Raw genomic sequence first — 21,448 nt, 5'->3', positions numbered from 1 at the left:
TTACTCTCCGCTGCTACGACGCTCTACAGGGTGTATTAGAAACCACCTGTAAACTATACTTATTTGATTTGCTATCGGAACCAATTTAGCCTGCATTCAATTTAAAAACACATTTTATCATCATAATTCGTGAATTCACTAGTTCAAAAGATATCGAGCCTTCATCCGTCTTGCAACGTTTTCATTGGTTTGAGAGAAATTACGTAAGTTCAAAAGTTATGGGGGATTCGTGCTTTCCTTTTTTTTTCAGTTATCTAAACTAAAACAAATATGCCACAAACTATAAGAGGTAACGGTAATAAAGGTTGATTATTTAAATCGGTATCGATTGAAAAGCAGGTTCGCGAACCGATTTTCTGACCTCTCCTGGGCAATGAGTGCCCTATGTCGAACATACCTACGTAAATTATATTTAAATGAGCATATCTCTAAAGCAAATAATTAAGCGTTAAGTCGTTTTAATGAGCGTTCATAAACATTAATCTTCGAGGCCGGTCCGCGGGGCATTAGACAGATGTTGCCGACCTCGCCTTTATCACGGACTCCCAAATTTATTACACGAAGGTTTGCCATTTGAATACAAAATATACAAGTTCCTATTTGCAGGAATCGCTCTTTGAAATTTCCGGTTAATAAAAAGACTACACATGGGGCTACAAACTCGTGGAAATGTACGAAGATCTTCTAAGTCATAAGTGTTACAAGATCCGTTAAGTTAAGGCGGATTCTGCGCAATTTCATCTTCATTTAGAATTCTCATTGGCCCTCCTAATTTCTGATATTTACATTGATTTCAGAGTTTAAAACACCTGAGGTACTCAAACTTTCGTGTAGGTGATTGAATAGGCTATTAGCAATTTATTCCCAATCACGATTATTCAGTGAATGATATCTACACCTACACAATATACACTGCCGGCCAAAAGTTTGGGACGTTAAGAACGTTAAGTTACTTACAAACGTATTAAATTTCCGAGCTACAGTCAGTGCAGAAAGTATTCGTACAGAGCGCAAAATTGTAAAAACGATCGATTTTATGCTATAAAGGACATCTTTACAAGGCAAAAAGAAACATATAGAGGTTCATTTGTATTATTCACAAATATTTTTAAAAGAAATAGTAAGTTTAATAATTTTATTATTTAAATAAATATAGGAAACTACAAAATAATCACGAATTCGGACGCAATAAGTATTCGTACAGATGTCAAAAACAAAATTTAAAGTAACAAATACGACTCTAATAACAGTTTTAGTATTTTGTAGGATAGCCTCTTGACTTTATAATTGCCTCTAACCTTCTGGACATAGAATTAACTAAATTTCTTGTAAAATTTTCCGGAATTTTGTTCCACTCTTCTAAAAGTGCAACTTTTAATCCCTCCCTTGATTGGATTGGGTGGTTTCTAATTTTTTTTTCCAAGTAACTCCAAAGATGTTCGATGGGATTAATATCTGGCGAATGAGGAGGAGTTTTCAAATACTTTGGGGCGTTATAAAGGATCCATAGCCTGGTATTTATAGCAGTGTGCTTAGGATCATTGTCTTGGCTAAAGATATAATTATCCTTAATTCCCATTTTTGTTGCACTTTGTAGAAGGTGGGTTTTTAAAATATGAATATATACCATTTGGTTCATAATACCGTCAATAAAATGAAGAGATCCTACTCCTGAAACGCTCATACAGCCCCAAACCAAAACAGATCCTCCACCATACTTCACTATCGGTAGTAAATTTTCTTTATTAAGCTCAGTTCCTTTTTTCTTCATACCTTAAAATGCCGTTTGTTGCCAAAAACTTCAAATTTACTTTCATCAGTAAATATGACTCGATTCCAGTAAGACAGTGGGGTGGTAAGATGTCTTCTGGCGAATTCTAATCGCTTCTTTCTATTGATCTCATTAATAAAATATTTTTTACGAGCAACTCTGCCTTGATAGCCTTGTTTTTTCAAACAATTCCTCACAATACTAGCAGAAACAAGTTTATTGTTGTATGTCTTTAGTTCTGTAGCAATTTTTTCCGCACTTATTCGAGGTTTCTCTTTAACTTTCCTCGCAATAATGCGTCTTAGATATTCAGTTAATTTTTTTAGACGTCCAACACGAGGTTTATTCTTGAAAGTTCTGCGCTCACAATATCTGTGTATAATCGTTTATACAGGGTGGCCCATTGAAAACGAAACAGAGGCATTTGCGGGTACTTAGAAATGTATATTTGAAAAATGCTCGGACACGTAAACTTTATATTCGAGGGGGACACATTATAAACGTATACTCGCTCCTTTCACTTCAACACCCTAGCCGGGGTGAGTTAAACCCTTAAAATCTTAAATGGAAAGTATGGTCGAGTAGCACCTTGTTTGAAAGGTCTTTCGATTCTCGTTATAATGATACCCTAATTAACTAACTTTTATTCAGTAGTTTTCGAGAAATTTGGAAAAATGTGATTAAATTGCCAACAAGTGGAATGCTCTGTTAAAATCGTAAATTAGGAAACTAACTAAATTATACTCCGTTTCTTCAGCCACGTTCAGGGCGGCGTTTCCCCTTAAGCTTACCTGATATCGTTAGTTATTAAGGTTAAAAAATTTTTTTAATCAATATTAACGTTGAGTAACTTTAACTCCTTTGGTTACACGTCAAACAGTCAACATCTGGCAAATGCCTTTTTTAACATTCTGAGAAAATTTTAATGTTTATCGCAGTTTTTCGATTACCAACTTTGTCATCTTTTTTGGAAAAAGCTATTAAGTTTTCCTCCCCTCTTGTGAGGAACGTTCCTGTTCAAAATGATGTTCTTAATCATTGGCTAAATATGCCAAAATTATTTCCCTAACGCTCTTTGCACCACTTAAATGCCATTTATTAACAAGTGATTAATAACAGTCTCCCCTCAAAAGTAATTGATCTTAGCAATTTGAGCTGATTCGGTTTCCCATCATCTGCAAAGGGAGGAGATGGTGGGGAATCATTAAAAATACGCGCGGTACGAGCCCAAAGATGAGGTCTTATGGGGTATTATATATGCCATTTGGTTCGCCATAATTCACTCAGTATGAACGGCGAGGACTATTTATAAGAGTGTTGTAACAAAGAGGTCGCGGGAGGGAATAATTTAATGGCGATCAGAAGAACAAACAAGCCGCGCGTGTAAAACATGGGCTTTGAAAATCAATCAGCAATAACTCGATACTCGCTCGGGCCATGGCCGGTCAACACGCAGATGGGCACTCACTCGGTAATTAATATCGTTCTATGATCTAAAAAATTTTGAGATTGTAATACGACTTTGTGTTTAACTTTCTACTGAATATGGGTATGGGTAGTGGTACGTCCGTACGTAAAGTTTGTTTCAGAAATCTTGTCAAAATGGGTTTTATTAGACGTTTTTGAAATTAATATTGTTTTCCGGTTGTCACAACAATATAATCATCTCAGTGATTATGTAGAAGTCCATATACTTCTGCTCCATGTGTTCGTTCAGGTTAGTTCGAATTTTGACGTTTTTAATTTGTGCTTATTTGACAACTAATCAATTTATTAAAAATACCTTAAAAAGCATTCGTTCAGACACTCTTTAGCCACAAATGAAAAATCATTTGAAAAAATTCATTAAAAAAAATTCGTTTTTAGCGTGAATTTTTTTTCATTATTTTAAGTAGGATAGGGAAATCTTGGGCTGTCGGTGGTAGGCAATATAAGAAAAAAGCTTATAAACTAATAAGTTTCCGATTTTTTTTATCTTCATTATATTTCGCACAAAAAGGCGATCCCAAGAGCAGCCCCCCGTTAGGATTAAACTTTAAGATTTTTATCCTTCTTTTTAACAAAAACAACACGTATGCACATGTCTATTAATATAATGTAATCTGAGACTTCTTCCCCTTTTGTTTAGTACAACGAATCTTTTTTAAAAATTGTATTCTTTCGTTTATTTTTGGTTCCTATTGTTTTAAACTGCAATATGGAGACCGATGTGCCGCAAAAATTTGTGAAATATGACGATATTCAGGCAAATTCAGGGTGAATTTTGGGGATTTTTTTAGAGATAAACTATCTAAAGTTTTTCAAAGATATGAGGACAAACAGATATATAATTTTTTTGATGTAAGGAAAAATTTCGACATTTTTTTACTAATTTTGACAGACATGTAAAACGCAATTCACGAGAATAAACACAGCAAACTAACATTTTATGCCGAAGATATACTCTCCTGGGTAAGTTTAGTTTCAAAAAACTCAAATTACTCCAGTTTTATATCAACTGGAGTAGTATGAATGCACCAAACTACTCCAAGTTATGCTGTTTTTCAGCTCTAATCTAAATTGTTATAGCTCTAACGCAATGAAAAAGGTGAATTTATAATCCTAGTAGAATAAAGTACACGTATTTATTGTGGAACTCACAATAACGAAATATCAACTGACGGTCTTAAAGCTCTTTTAGTAGCTGATTAAAGTATTTCCTAGATATTTAAATTTTATTGACTTAAGAGTTAAATTATTAGCAAATCAACAACAACCAATTAAAGAGTCGTATGTTATACGTGCGTTGTGTGGCTTTATTTATCTTCAAGCTTGGTCGGCCATAAACGGATTCGTCTCATAAAACTTTACATTACATACTTATTACATAAATAGCTACGACGTGGGAAAAAATCGGACATATAATTTCTTTGCTATAATGCGAATACAAAATACGTATTACATTCCTGTCTTAGCATAAACACTTTTACTGCTTTTACGTCTGTAATGGTTATTGACTTGGTCTATAAGAATATGATTTCAATTACACTAATGCGTAAGACGTTCAACATATTGCTAAAAAACGGTTCCGTCAAATACGAAAATATATAATATACAGAAAATTTCCAAGTGTATTAATGTCTTAAAATGTTAAGACAATAATGGTCAGTGGTGATTTCAATTAGATTTTGGGATAGTTTACTGGGACGTGCTATTCTAAGAACTGCTTTTTCACAGATTTTCACGACAATTTGTAAAATATAATCGTGCGTAGGTATATTCTTCAGGAGCGTCCGCAAATTTCATATTAATACCTCAGAAACTGGAGGAGCTAAGACAACATACGTATCTCGATAATCCAATCGTTTCTTTTCAACACTTAGACCTCTTATGTTCACAGCAATTACATTTTTTTACCTGCAATTTATTGCAGCGAATTTTTTTACAAAAGAAACTTTTGAGTTGGTTTTGCTGTTTGCAAAGGTTCTTCGTTTTATTTCTGCGATAAAAAAACAGTTTTTCTTTATTAAAAGCTACAAAGCAAACAACATAAACAAATAGACGTTACTAGGCGATGCTATACTGAATAACGAAATCTAAGATGTTTGCAATACATCGTTGTAGTCCTGAAAGTTGCTAGAAGACACCAGAAGGTGACAAATTTGGTCCCGGTGTCGTAAGCCCCAAGGGGAAGGAGAGGATTACAGCAGCTATTTCATTTTTTAAACGAAATTTTTACGTGTCGTGCTAACATAGTTGCTGTAATATTTAAAGAATTTGCAAACTATAAGTAGCATGTATACTGGCGAAAATGATTTATGTAGTTTGTCCTGCAAGGGATAATTTACCAAAACCACCGGATTCATGTGGACAAAATACGGTAATTGAACCCGCAACGTTTCTTACTTGAAAAGTTGACTGTTGAAGACGTACAATGCGTCAAAATTACCATGAAACAAATACTTTTATATTTATTTTATATCAAATATTAATTTTTTTAAATAAACTATCACTATATAAAAAAAAAACGGCCAATTTGGTGTAATATTTACTTACCGCTTGCAGCTTAGTATATCACATGCAGCTACATAAATGAATTAGAATTTCACTATGTACAAGTACCGACGATTTCTCATCGGGTTACCATATTTACTTCTATTCGTTCAAAATCCTCATCGGTGTACAGTTATTGAATGTTTTACGATGAAAATGTAGTCAAAAACATTTACGTGATTTTTCATGAGCCATCGCAGGACACACACATGCATATTTTCTTGTCCAATTAAAGTCAAAACGCTATTTTATACATAAATTTGCTTATTAAACTTCTCGGAAACGTTGAAAGTCTCGATGAAAACCTTTGGAATCGACAAACAAATTTCACAATAAAAATAATTACCACGGTGACAAACACTTAAGCCAGCCAGATATAAGATTATTTCATTCCTGAAGGTTTCATTAAACCTATAAATGCAACCCACCTTAACGGCTAAGAAAACGTATGAAGATTTCATAGCTGAGTACTCCACTACCTTCCGCCTGCACTTCTTATACAGTGTGGTTTTTTAGTGGGAAACCCGAACTAAACCTGAACTACTGTAAATGGTACACTTTTATTTAAAACATGATTTCCGTCGAATTGCTTGATATATTTGAATGAAATTTGGTAAGTCTTGGAAGCTACACGAGCGCGTATCTTTCGATAAATAAATATTTTCAATTCTATCAGTGATCCTGCAAACAATCAGGTCATTAAATATTAACATGTACAGGGTGAGTCGGGAGGATCGTGCCAAACTTCAGGAGCGTGTTGTGCATGAAAAATAAATGTAAAAAAACTCGAATGTTGTTATCCGATTTTCCTTTGTTTACAAGTTATAGCGTAAATAAAATTAAAACATAAAATTTAAAAAAATTATAAATTTCATAAGAAATTCCATAAATTAACGTTTGGATATCATAGTAAATGTTCAAAAATATTGCCATTAACTTCTAAACATTTTCGGCTTCGTCTATGAAGAGCATTCGTTGCGCTCCTGATCGTTTCATGTCTTTCTTTAATGGCAGCTGCAGCATTTCTAATGCGTCGAATTAGTGCATCTTGAGTGTCCACATTTACTATGGACACTTCAGTTTTAAACCAACCCCACAAACAATAGTCTAGTGGTGTCAGATCTGGAGACCTTGGAGGCCAACTAATAGGGCCACCACGACCAACCCAACGTCCAGGAAACGTTTCGTCTAAATGTTGCTTAACCTTTATGTTTTAATTTTATTTACGCTATAACTTGTAAACAAACGAAAATGGGATAACAACATTTGAGTTTTTTTACATTTATTTTTCATGTACAACGCGCTCCTGAAGTTTGGCACGATCCTTCCGATTCACCCTGTACATATATATATATTACGCCACCAATTTTTCAAAAAACTAAAAATGTTTTTGTAGTTCTTAGATTAGTTTTGAAGAAGTAAGCTCTTTCTGAGTTTTTTTCGCTTTCGTGCAAAAAAATTACAAACGTTTCAATATATGCCACTAACTTGCCCTAAATAAAAGATTTTTATTCTACATTTGACAATTTTACTGAGAAGTTATACTGCATTAAAAACATTACTATAGCAAGATGTTTTCAAACAATCCTATAGATTTACTGAGAACTAAAGTTAAAAGATATACTATTTTTTCGTATTAGACTAGCATGTTTCTTGGTAAAACTGCATACTTCCGTTTGATTTGATATTTTTAAAAAGCGACAAAAGGAAGATTTATGCATTTTTTTTAACATTATTTCCTGCTAGAATGAAATCCCCAATTCAGATATTACTCTGTATTACAATGAAAATGTCAAAGAAATCAAATCAAAATTTAATTGACATCATTCGGTTAAAAGTTAGTGTTTTACTCGGTGAACTGAATGCAAATTTACTACCTTAGCTTCCCAATAAATTAGCTTCTTTCTTGCCATGTTAAACAACTAACTATGTGTTTTCACTACCGTCAAAATATGAATCATATTGTTTATCAACGTCTGTCTAAATCCACGCGTTTTTTACTATTACATTTTCCTTACGTTCTTTATGGCGGAGATATCGAAATCAAAGTTTTAAATTTATGATATTTTATACCAAACTACCAACAGTTAAAAAAAAATCTTTGCGTGAAAACTTTTTGGTGATTTTGATCGAATTTTTTGCCTGATTACTCCTTCAAAAAACTCTCTATTTAGGTTTTTTCAGTAACCATTGGAACTTGCATTTCAGCGGGTTTTCAAGAATTAGCCGTTTGCGGAAAACACACCCGATACCAAAAAGAAAACGTATCTTGATTAATTTTAATGAATTATATTAAGTTTTATTAACATAATATACAAAAATACGATACATAATCTAGAATACGTATTAAAGCAGTCTATTCTAGAACATCACAGTCAAGTTGATACAATTTCTATAAATAATATTAATACAATCTGCTGGCAAATAACTTTCATTCCACAACAATTTTACATAAATAAATTACCCCTAATTCATAAGCAATATACTGAAATTACGCATACTTACTTTAGGACATACAAATTTTTGACCTATTTGCTACAATTTTTCAAAGCACCTTGAATTGGTCAACATTTCTCTGGTCAACCTCCACACTTGCTTGGCAGCATTTTCCAAAGCACTAGGAGATTTCCCCTTGAAAAGGTCCAAATTGGGCAAAAAATAATGGGGGCAACGTCTGCACTGTAAGCAGGATATAAGCTGTAGGAAAATACCATTTATGCGATCAGCTATACACGCCTCATCCCACTCAGTTTCTCTAGGATGCTTTTCGCACTCGTAAAGCAGCAACGTCTTCATGTGATAGCCGGTTACGGGATTCCCTGGTAAATCTAGATGTCGATCTCTCAAGGTTTTTAGTATGCTCAAACACCTTCGACGACATCCTCCTTGCAAAAGACGATTTTCCGCTTCTAGGAAAGACAGTACCCAAGCATCACCTTCCATAGCCGATTGTTTGCCTTGTAATGCTATGCACTCCTTAGACAATAAGTCGAAACCTTCAGTTTTCACTTCGACGACGAGGTTCGGATGTGGCCAAGGAATTTGAGGTAGTGGCCAATGAGCTGCTGATCTAGGCCACAATCCTGTGCATTTGAAAGCGGGAGTGATTTGCACAATATACCTCTCTCTAATGCGCAGTTTCACTTCCGTAGTGTCAGCAATCATTTTTACGGAGTCTCTGTAGGAACATTTATCACAAGCTTGGGCTACTAAAGTCTGGAACCTGGACCGCATTTTCCGGGCGGAAAGGTACCCTGAGGCGGTAATGAACTCCACCCACAAAGACATGGAGCGCTTGCGGCCGTCGCTTAGTTTAAGTACCGCGCAACCGGGCAAAGTACCATCGTCCACGAAATTTAAGACACCCATTTGGTTTAGGTAGATCACCACTTCGAATTCCGTGGGAGAGATCACTTCCAAGCCATCGAACCGCCCGTTGTAATCAGTGAGGGAGGAGATGAATCTCGGTTCCTGCACTTCTACCTCCTTGAGCACGTCCTGCACTACCCGGCACACTTCGTGAATCGTTTTGGCAGAAGTCAGTTTCCTCGCTTGCACCTTTTCAGTGTAATATTTGTTAAGTTGATACACCATTTTGGATTGGGCCGCTAGCATATCCGGCGGCACGAGCATATTGGCAGCTAGGGGGCTACTAGAGCCTCGTCTTTCAGCCGGAGCCACGATGACAACGATTAATAATTTCCCTTTTAATGAATTTCGTAAAGAAGGAGGGGGGAAGTTACAATGTTAATTTTCTCCCCCTACACTAAATTGCACAAAGTACACATACATACACTGAAATATAGCGAACTGTATCAAGGCGAAGCGAGAAACCCACGAAGCGACGGCATATACTGTACACTGCGCGGACCGCATCATCGTCCTGGTTTGGGTGAGGAGGTCCCCTCCTCCCAGTGGGCCGACGCTGCGATGCGGAGGATCCGCCCCTGACGACCAATGGTCGTAAGCTGTGCGCAATAGTCATTATTCGAGAAAGGGCTTGGCCGTCATTGTTGATGAGGGAAACGAAGGCTTGATCTGTTTAGGTGCCCAGGCCCCGAAATTTTTCTAGATTAGGGCTTAACGTGAGGGTCTTATACATGAGGGCGAAGAGGGTAAAGACGTTGCTGGTTATTTTTCTTTTCGCCTGATTTTTATTTATCGACTTGGAAAATTACGAATTTTACGCAACTGGGGCCTAAGGGATATTTAGTTTCATATACAAAGTATTTCCTTAAAATTTGAAACAGATACGTGCCTTAAAATTGTGTAGTAAATACGACAGTATACACAGGTCCTTAATCGAATCGCGTTTAAATTTGAAGTGCGCACATCTTTGTCCCGTTTTTACGTTGTTTGTAGCTAAACAGATATAATCAATTAAAGAGATGCAAGTGTTCAATACGACAAAAGTGACAAAATATAGCATTTCCTAATGAGTTTGGTACGTGATTTTCCCATATAACTAGAAAAAAAGTAGAAATTTGTACTTATAAAAATTGCGTTTCGTTTGTGTAGTACTACAGCAATCACTGTCGAATTGTGCCCATTTATTATCTGAGTTGCAAAATGAAGGTACCGAATTTTACTTCATAATTAATTACGAAATGAAATCAGACAAGTCACCAGTTTCTATTTTTAAAAATTTGGCGTGGATTTGCGAAATTAAAAAATATATATTGTTTTACCTCTTGCTATCTCAGAGATATTTGTAGAATTTTAGGAGGTCGTTTTGTTCTTGGCCTGGATTTGGGAATATATCTACCCCAAAATTTTTCGCGTGTTAAAGTTTTAATCACATGTCAGTTGCTGTCTAAAAAGCTGTGAAACTTCGCAAATCATAATTTGGCGTTACTAACTGCACGCTTATAAAGCAATTTATTAAAAAAATATACAAAAAGACCTATAGAAATCAATTTATCTTCTTAAAGTTTCTATCATTTTGCACCGTATGTTAAAAATTAGTGTGTTATGTTGAAGTGATATGTGAAAGTTGGCTTTTTATCACCGTGCCCTAACCGCCCTCATTTGTGACCTGAGCATTTTACCTCAAATGTTCAGTAAAAATGTTTTAGTGCGGGCAAATTAATGTGGCATGTGTATGTAAATGCCAAAAGTGTTTGTTTATACTTGACATTGACATGCGTGTAGTAAAACTTTTTACGACACCTGTGCATGTAACGAATAACCACTATTAATACTATCAACGCATTCGCCATCTCCATCTTAATGTATTCCTTTGAAGTAGTGAAAAGGTTTACCGCAAAATCTATAAACACAGACATATCAACAAAAGGAGGTAAAAGAGGTAAAATTAAATTGGGAGTTATGTATTCAAGGATTGACGTTAAAGAGGGCCGATGGAGGCCGAAGATTTATTGCCTACATGAACTCTACGACAAACTAATAAAATCATGGATTTTATTAGTTTCCCGTATTCTTCATTACGTCTTTTCACAAGGCTGTATGTGCTATGGATACTCCGTTAGGCTTAACCCAACATAGAATACTTAGAACTGGAAATAGGGCAGATATAAGAAAAAATAGGTGGCATGAAAGTTGCATGGAAGGCATTATAACTTCGTGAATCAGGACCAGACGGCTAAATCAAGAACATACACATTTCTGCAAGATGGGTAGCTATACCCTGAAACAGAGGGGTTTATAGTTGCAGTATAAGATCCGTATCATTCCTATTTGCCTATTTACCAAAATTGGAATTAGAGAACAAATAGAGTCAGTTACAATGTGATCTAAGTGTTCATATAAATCAGACAACCATCCACCACAGTTCCTACATTGTATGCCACAACAAAATAGCGAAGACCACTTACTTGATTGATATAACAGTTTTATAAGATAATTTTTTTTAAATATACAAAAAAAGTAAATATCAGGAACCGACATCAAAAACAGAGAGATTAGAAAAATAAAAAAATGTGTGGGTTTTGTTCTTCATAATGTCAGCAATGGGCGTCACTCTGCACACGCTGATTAAACATCCAGAAGAACTTGAAGTACGACGGGATGCATTTCACGGCCCAAAAGAGCTTGCTGACGTCTAACATCGGAGATCATTTCTCAATTAAAAAAGTCATTCCGGAAAATTAGGCTATTTCTGTTTTTTTTTGGAGGAAAAATCAGCGAATGGAACATCAAACTTTAAATGCTAAGTGCTACCTCCATATAATAATAATAATATATAATAATGTTGACAATGATGGTAATGATAATCGTAATGAGAACAATAGTGATGACGCTTGTAATGATGATGGTAATATTAATAATAATAATTCAAGTGGCACCGAGGTTTCTACTAGTTGCTTTGTGTTGTGTCCTCCACCCGGAACAAATTTAATCGGAATCGCCCGTTTTGTGAAGGGTAACAACAGTTGCCCCTACAGAAAACACACCGCTCACAAAAAGGTGCATTGGTTTGCTCAACCGACATGCAGATAGAGCAACATCTGACAACGCTAAACAAGCCCGAGTAGGAATATCGTCATATCAGAACGTGTCCTTATTGTCCATAAGGCCAAAGCAATTTCTGAACTTACCTTCCTGAGATATCCCAGGGAGGAAGAAAAAATGACACCCCACGACAAATTCCAACGAACATTGCAGAACAGCTGACCCTCAAAATGTTCAGGGTTTAGAGTAAGTGTCCCAACAATCACCTCATGATTCAGGACACCCACGCCTGTACTTAGCATACCGGAGCAATATTAGAACGTACGTGGTCTATTATCGAGAGTTTGCACAGTAAGATCGAAAGAGGCTCAAATGCTCTCCAAGCCGGAACAGGCAACAGAAGATTTAAGGGAGCTAATATTGGAGGCAATAAATGTGACACATTTCGTGTCTGGTGTCTATTGGCTGTTCTAAGACCTGAGGATCATGAGTATTTTTCATAAACGTGTGGTGTATATATAATTTTTTCCACTAATATTGCAGGTTTAAAAAACGCGCAATAAATTTACCTAAATTAAACATAGATTAAGTCGGAAACAGAATAAGTAAACGCGTCTTAATTTATAACATTAATGGTGCCGTTTCATTGGATATTCGTTACTATGGCAGCCATAAGTAAGTAGCAATGAAGATGACGAGAACAATGTAGCCGATTTCTTCATCACCTCGTTGGGTAAATTATGGGATATACATCAACTTGTTATGAGTAATAATGTCTTTTAAAGTAAGGAGTGGAAAACGGATTGTTTCCGAGCGGCCTTAAACCGTAACATTATTTACCCCAGAACACACACGTTAATTGCTTCTCTAACGCCCGGGAGTAGAGGTAGTTTCATAAATTCACAATTGGTGTCGTGGTAGTTCGGTGTCAAATGTCAATTGTTAGATCGCGGTGCTACAGTATCGTAGCGCTTAAAATCAAGAAACCTGAGGCAATGGTAATCTCTGGAGGTAAAACTTCGAAGTTCCAAGAGGTGTCAAAAGCGAGTGACGTCTCAATGTTCTTGACTAAACTGAATTCGTGAAAAGACTATGGTAGTTCCAATACAATACTTTCACTCACGGTAACGTAAACGTGACATTAGTTTCATGGTCAGTAATCTAGCAAGAGGAGAGCACCATTTTCTATTTTCAAATTTCAAATTCAAAAACAGACAATCATATTTCAATACTGATGGCTAAAGAAATTGACTCGAAATGGTATTTTACAAATGTTTAATAATTTAACATCACATTTAACAAGTCGTCACAATGATTAGATTTTACCGAAAAACAAACAATAAAAGATATGACTATTAATTTATTTGTCACTATTCACATGGCTATGATAGACGTTTTATTATTTTACAAAAAGTATAACATTTTAAGCTCCACTTCAAAACTATATGAAAACAAATTTTTATTTTATAAAAAAATCTTTCCCTTCAACAATAGTAATCACACCATAACAAATTAAATCCTAATAAATGCTCAATCAGTCTCTAAAATAGGAAACATATGGCACAAAACGTTCACTCTTATCTTACAAATATTTGGCCTATGTAATTTTAAAGCATTCACAGCTAAAGTCCATTTGAAGACTCTGGTAGAACCGAATATAGCTAAACCCATTGAGGATGATACTGAACCCTATAGTTTCTCTAAACACCGACTATTTGTGAGCAACTCTCTGGTAAGTCGCCACACCTGTTTGGCTGCGTTCTCCAAAGCACTAGGAGATTTCCCCTTGAACAAGTCCAGATTTGGTATAAAGTAGTGCGGGCATCTTCGACATTGCAAACAGGATATCAGCTGCAGGTATATACCGTTAATTCTATCTCCTATGCACGACTCATCCCACTCGCTTTCTCTTGGATGTTTCTCACATTCGTACAACAAAAGAGTCTTCAAGTGATAGCTCGTAACGGGGTTTCCGGGAAGATCCAAATGTCGGTCCCGTAGAGTTTTTAAAATACTCAGACACCTCCTGCGGCAACCTCCCTGGAGAAGCCTGTTCTCGGCTTCCAAGAAGGAAAGCACCCAAGCGTCTCCTTCCATAGCAGATTGCTTTCCTTGAGCGGCGATGCTTTCTTTGCTTAACAGGTCGAAGCCTTCTGTTTTGACTTCAGCCACAAGACTAGGATGCGGCCAAGGAATGTGGGGTAATGGCCAGTGGGCAGCTGACCTTGGCCAAACTCCTGAACATTTGAAAGCTGGAGTTATTTGAACTATGTACCTCTCTCTAATGCGCAGCTTTACTTCAGTTGTATCGGCAATCATTTTTACAGAATCTCTATAAGAACATTTATCACAGGCTTGGGCGACTAGAGTTTGGAACCTCGATCTGATCTTTCGGGCTGACAAGTAACCAGAGGCTGTAATGAACTCCACCCAAAGAGACATTGAGCGCTTCCTGCCGTCGCTAAGTTTTAAAACTGCACAACCAGGCAACGTACCGTCGTCAACGAAATTAAACACCCCCATTTGATTTAGATACAGCACCACCTCGAATTCAACCGGGGAAATTACCTCGAGTCCCTCGTACCTCCCGTTACACTCTGTTAAGGAGGATATGAATCTGGGTTCTTGAACCTCAACCTCTTTAAGCACATCTTGCACCACTTTACACACTTCACGGATCGTCTTTGCAATGGTTCCCATTCGAGTTTGAACCCGCTCACCGTAATATTTGTTGACTTGATAGAGCATTTTCGATTGTGCAGCCAGCATGTCAGCCGGGACCAACATGGTTGAGTTTCGCTGTTGCCCGGGTGCCAACTAGACTTGTCAAACAGGTAAAGCCCGTCTTGGGTGGATCCACGAGAGGAGGAACGAGTATGCCCCGCCTCTGTGCGCATTACAATTCTCTCGGAGTTGCGCACTAGAACGCGATATTATCGACTTTGCGTTGTCAGGATCCGCCTTAATGTATAATGTATTGCCATTAGAGAGGTTTGTTTCTGATAGAGCGTATTTACTTTATAAGGAATATAAATTGATAAAAAATTGTTAACTTTTATAAACAATACTTTTCCTTCTGTGTCTTCTCACTAAGTGTAAGATTTGATACACTAACGAGACTCAAGTTATTTAATATACGAAATAATGCCAACGCCATTTTGTAACATAAATCGGTCCAAAATTCCACAGCAACAGGTATCTTAATCACTTTTTTTTTAAGTTGATAATGACAATGCCACCACAGATCTGACGAATGGAAGCTGCAAAACGCATTGTCAGATTGAGTCGAATGCAAAGAAGCATCTGCAGCATGAAGATGTAAACTGTAATACTCACGGATTTGGTTAAATGGAAGAAAAATTGTGCATTTGAGGGAGTAGTTTCACGATACAAGCAAACGAACAAAGTTATTTTTGGTTTTTCAGTTATTTTGGATGACGGATAGTGTGAATTTTCCATTTGAAAAATTCGATATTGTACGCCGTTACTTTTTCTATTGTGTGCTTTTGTATTTACGTCATAATAACGTAGAGGAACCAGATTGCATGTATGAAGAAATTTATATGAGAGGAATTCAGCCAAATTGTGAAGTTTTGGGACGACTCGTCAGAAATCTTAAAAAATATGAATAATTTAAAAAACCGGTAACGAGACTCCAAAACGCTGTAAGGAAGAGTAAGAGCATGTTGTTGCTTCTTTGCTGTTACTCTTGATATGGTTACTGAAAATCCCGATATATCGCTTTGCAAAATTTCCCCTATCACAAGTACTCTAAAATCACGGGCAGGGTTCGTTTTATGTAAACAAAAGTATCATCCCTTTGAAATTAAAATCTGGCACGAACTCCGACACAGCGATGACGAAAGGGAAGAAACATTTGATTGAAAATTGCTTGATCGGAGAAAAAGTCAATCGACAAACTGCGAAATTTTGAGTATAAGAAATGCGCATTACTGGTCTAGGGAAACCCGCAGGATTCCGTATTGCCAACATCGCTTTGAATTTTTTTGAAATCATTGGTTTATAAATCCGTACCTAATAGCAGAAAAGTATGATAAGATAATGTTCGAGACGTGTAATACAGTCAGAAAGAATAACCAAAAATTATGTAAATATGCTAACTACGTATCTGGATTGTCTTTTAATACATCACGCACTTCGTTTCTTCAACTAATAATAATACATTTCGCTAAACAAAAATTTTGCCATTTTTAGATTTTATTTATGCGCTAAAAACGTATATTAACAAATATGCGCGGAATAGCTTAATTGAAAATACCTCAACAACCGTTAAAACTACGAGTTCCTTTGGAAAACCTTTTTTAGTGTAAAACCGTAACCGTTGAGAGCATCACAATCCGGGAAATGGTTGAGTTATCGGCACTGGTAACACACTTAAGTCGTTTTTTGTACCTCGATAAGAAGTAGGTTCGGTCCCCTATAAGCTAGCTTGAAACAGACTTTTAGATGAACTTATCGCACCGAAAATCCCTCGTAGGAGCAATTTAAAGTTTATCTTGCTGTCAGAGAGAATACCTTATGTGGTCTTTCGAAGCACGTGACTATTGCAAATAGAATTTTCTACGCATCTGGTTATTCTCAAATAGTAACAACAATTTTCGCTAATTTAGCAATAAAAACTTTATATATTGTGTATTCTGTAAAGTTGCGAATTTCTCAGTGCAGAGGAGCATTTATCTCCGAGGCAAAAAGACCATCGTGCCTCGGAAGTAAAGGGCAGCCGCTTCAATGCATCAAAAGAAATAAAGACGTTTCAATGGGATAATCCGTCAATACATTCGAGGCTCAGTAACCAAACGACGTGACAATGTCGCCTTTGGTGCTTTTGATGTTCTTTTTGTCGTGGGTTGGTAATAGATCAGGGGGTCTTGCGGGCCGTTTTTACTTTGTTTTGTTTCGCTGTGACTTGCTTGCACCAATATCAGAAAGGTAATTTAACTGAGTGATTTAGGGTTTGAAAGTAGGCATAGATACAGCTTTAGAAAACGGAAACTTAAATATGAACAGGATGTCTCTGTATTAAAGTTGGAAATGCGGTTTTTCATTCAAAAATTCTTTACGTAGAACAAAAGTTTATAATTTATTCGCTCTTTTGGAAGCCATTGAAGGGACCATTTGACACGTGTAATAATAGAGTGGCCCGTTAAAAAACCACACGATGCAGTAAAAAAAGCGTCACGCCAGTGGGCTTTGCGGCAAAAGAACCCGTTTTTACTTACTGCTGGAAAAATAAAATACTGATTAGGTCCCAAAATGCAGAATATTTAAAAACACTGTATCTACGAAATCAAGATAACGACACATTTCCTATCAGCGGGAATTCTCGTTTCATAAAAATCGGTCGCGAAGGCTGAATGCCTTTAAGTTCAATAATAACCTCGATGCATATACGTATACAGGGTGTCCCACAAGTGTTTCATTATAGTTCAGTGGGTAATAGTACATTGAAAAATAATATGACTCCCTATATAAACCATATTCCAATAATGCTCCATTAAGAAGATACAGGGTGTTAAACTTTACTTAAAAAATCTAACTTTTATTGATATATTCAAAACCGTTTGAGATATGTAAGTGAAATTTGGCATGTTTTGAGAGTTAATGTAGACGCATTTATTTATGCAAAAGGGCTATTTTTCGTTTCGCCAGTGACGTGCGTACGGACACCTCTCAGCACATTTTTAAAGAAAAACATGGTGCGCCACTGCTTTTTATCAAAATAAAAATTATTTTTAGAAGTTTAATTTCATTTAGAAGAAAAATGCTCACTTGACTCTTTTTCGTCCGACGTATCGTTTGCCAGTAAAAAATTGAATACCGTCTATATGCACGATATTCTTTAAATGGTTTTAATAATATTAAGTTTGTTTTAAATATTATTTATTTGCTATAACATTATAGAAATTGTTCAAATTGGTGGCCATTTTGTTCAATACATAATTGAGCTCGCCTGTTCATTGATACTCTGATACGTTGAAATATTCCAGGTGTGTTTTAAGTTTAACACCCTGTATCTTCTTAATGAAGCATTACTGGAATATGGTTTATATAGGGAGTCATATTATTTTTCAATGTACTATTACCCACTGAAATATAATGAAACACTTGTGGGACACCCTGTATAATCGTGCAGATAAGTTTAATCGTTTACTAGGTAGGTTTGTCGAATTGATAATCGAACACGTCATTTTGATTAGAAAAATGTAGGCTTAAAATTATTTGGTGGAGATAAACGGAAAGAAATTTGTAATTGTTTTGTTTTATTATTATTAATCGTCGTTATTATTTATTATTATTATTATTATTATCATTATTATTATTATTAGTATTATTATTATTATTATTATTATTATTATTATTATTATTACATATTTTTCCATCCCAAATTCGAAGAAAATTCATTCCGAAATTTTAACCATGCACTTTAATATTTTCTGTTATGTATTCGGCATTTTCAGGTGTCGGGGGTTTAGACTCTTATGATGGTTACGGTGAAGGTCTGCAATCTGCCAAATTCTTAAAAGGGCCAAACAATTACTCCGACTTTTAGTCAGTAGTTTTGTCGAGAATGTCAAAACAGCCTGACACCCGATCATACCCAACGCACCCCAGGTGGGAAGTATTATGCTGTGAGCTCTAACATCACCAATTAAAAGAAATGCAGTCTAATGACGAATTGAAGGGAAATCTGACAACTCTAAAGTACCATAGTTATTTTAATTAATTTTACTATTAGTGACTAAAACTTTACATGAGAAATATGCACAATGTCCCATATACATAAGTAATTTACAGGGTGACTCAATTTTAACCCGCATAACTTTAATAGCATATTAAACGTTCAAGAATAATGTCAGTTTGCAATTTAAACTAACGTCGAATAAAGCTTTCCTTAGCAGATAAAAGAGGTTCGAATTCAATTTTAAAAATGGAAAATATTAAATTTCTTCTCGAAAAGCTAGAGATTCTAGAATATTGGGGATGTTGACGTCTATACCCGACGCATTTGTTTTACTGGGAAGAAATATTTTTTAACTTTTCTAGTGGCGTCTCTACCTCCATATTAGAGAATATTTTCTCAGAAAAACTAGTACGCTACTGTTTTTTTTTAATCAAAATTATTTTTGAACTTCTTGTTCAATTCTGGAGAAATAGTCACTCTCGAGATTTATTCTGACCCACCGTTTCCAAGTAAAAAAATTTAAATAATTTCAATGTAAAGTTTCATTTACTTACATATTAATGTTATTTTGACGTAAAAATATTAGATTTATATTTACTTTAATAAAAAGTGATGAATAATTTTCCATTTATTTCAAAATTGCCAGTAATGTGTTAGTACCATTACGTTCTCATATTAATTTAGGATTTGCATTATTATTATTTTAATTTTTTTACTTGAAAACGGTGGGTTGGTCAGAAAATCTCAAGAGATACATTTTCCCGGAATTGAACGAGGAATTCAAGAATCGTTTTTATTTGTAGAGAAGCCAATAGCGTACTACTTTTTCTGAAAAATTATCCCCTAATGCGGAGGTAGGCACGCCACTGGCTAAGCAAAAGCTAAGAAATATTTTCCCAGTAAAACATGTGCGTCGTTCCAGTCATCAACGCCTTTAAAATTTCATTAAACAGTACCTAACCCCCTTGGAAGAAATTTAATATTTTCGATTTTTTAAATTCAATTTGCACCTACTGCATCTACTAAAGGAAGCTTTATTGGACGTTGATTTATACAGCAAAATGACATGTTTTGACGTCCAATGCATTATTAAAGTTAGGCGGATTAAAACTGAAGCGCTCTGTATATAACCAGAGCCATTATGCGAATCTCATGAAAAATAGCAAATACCGATTTGGTTAAATAAAAAAAAGTAACCAATTGAAGAAAGTTCTACAGAAGTTAATCGTTACTCCCGTCTGTCATTACAAAATCAGTGAAGAGACGCAGCACACGCTTAAGTGTTACGTACCGGCTGTTAAACTTTACAGTTAAATAAATCAAACTTCATTTCATACCCGTTATGAAATGAGACGATGCTATTGTCCAAATAACTAGATATATCAAAATACAGGGCACAGCTAAAATATATTCAAATATGTGTAGTTTTCTTAAAATTTCTTTACCGTACCGCGATATTAGAAAAAATCATGTATGAAACCGTTAGAAAAAGTTATTTTATGTAATTCGTGTCACATTTCCAAACTTCGTTTTGTTCGTCCCGCTAAATTCCTAAATTCGACCCATAAAACCAAACATATCCCCACTTAATGGGTATACCAAGAACTACCTGACCAAGAATAGTGACTGCAAGATTTGCGAATACTACATAGCTTCATTCATAAATTATTACAATGTCAACTGATGTAACACTGTGAAATGTATTAAAATTACAATCTAACCTAAGGCCAAACGTGTTCGTGTATGTAAGTGTACAGGATGTTTCAGAGTTAAAGTGACAAAAGTCTAGAGGAGTTTCCACTTAGGAAAACATAGAAAAGAGTTCATATAAGCATGAATCCGAAAATGCTTCGTTTCCGAGATACAAGGTGTTAAGTTTTTTTTAATGAGTTGTTTTATAAATAGCTTAAAAACGCTTTAGCGGATTTTAATGAAATTTTTATGTTTTGTTAAACCAATTATCAGACATATGCTGGACCAATTAGATTTGATTTAGAATTTTCAGGCGCGTACCTCGCAAGCCGGTCGGTTAATTTTTTCCCAAAAAAAAGTATCACCCTGTAGTTTTTTTGCGGTTTTTATGTAATACTCACACAAATCCACTAAAAATACATTTTTGTCTCATGAGCTTTTTAGCGCCTCACGTGGTTTTCGAGGAAAAATTACAATGCCACACTCGGCACATCTCCAAACTCGATAAGAAAAATTAAAAGCCCTTAGGAATTACTCAAAAATTTGTCGTAGACTGTTCAAGTTATGAAAAAATAAGAAAATTTTTATTTGGAAATTTTAGATCGAATCTAATTGGGTCAGTAGATATCTAACAATAAAGCATTTTTAAGCTATTAATAAGAAACTCAATAAGAGAAAAGTAACCATCTGCATTTCGGAAACAAAGCATTTTCATACGAACTTTTTTCCATATTTTGCTGAGCGAAATTTCCCCTAGGCTTTTGCCATTTCAGCTCTGAAACATCCTATATGTGTATCATACTTCTCAAGTACTATGAGCTGGGGGCTTTTATTTTCTC

The 21,448-nt window shown here is 35.5% G+C and overlaps 3 protein-coding genes across 16 annotated transcripts in view; 1 reads left to right on the top strand and 2 right to left on the bottom strand.

Annotated features, from left to right (window-relative positions):
- rg (rugose) overlaps window positions 1-21,448 on the top strand; it is a 677,097-nt gene that overhangs the window by 591,757 nt on the left and 63,892 nt on the right. The window lies entirely within an intron of this gene.
- On the bottom strand, window positions 8,077-9,674 carry LOC136347226 (protein mab-21). The gene has a single exon (XM_066297000.1). The coding sequence runs from the start codon at window positions 9,434-9,436 to the stop codon at window positions 8,339-8,341; it is 1,098 nt and encodes a 365-aa protein (XP_066153097.1). The 5' UTR covers window positions 9,437-9,674; the 3' UTR covers window positions 8,077-8,338.
- Window positions 13,505-15,041, bottom strand: LOC136347241 (protein mab-21-like). The gene has a single exon (XM_066297034.1). It carries the CDS (start codon window positions 14,999-15,001, stop codon window positions 13,904-13,906), a length of 1,098 nt encoding a protein of 365 aa, XP_066153131.1. The 5' UTR covers window positions 15,002-15,041; the 3' UTR covers window positions 13,505-13,903.

This window comes from Euwallacea fornicatus, chromosome 27, assembly GCF_040115645.1.
Source record: "Euwallacea fornicatus isolate EFF26 chromosome 27, ASM4011564v1, whole genome shotgun sequence".
In the NCBI taxonomy this organism is placed as follows: domain Eukaryota; kingdom Metazoa; phylum Arthropoda; class Insecta; order Coleoptera; family Curculionidae; genus Euwallacea; species Euwallacea fornicatus.
This window is presented reverse-complemented; position numbering and strand designations above follow the sequence as displayed.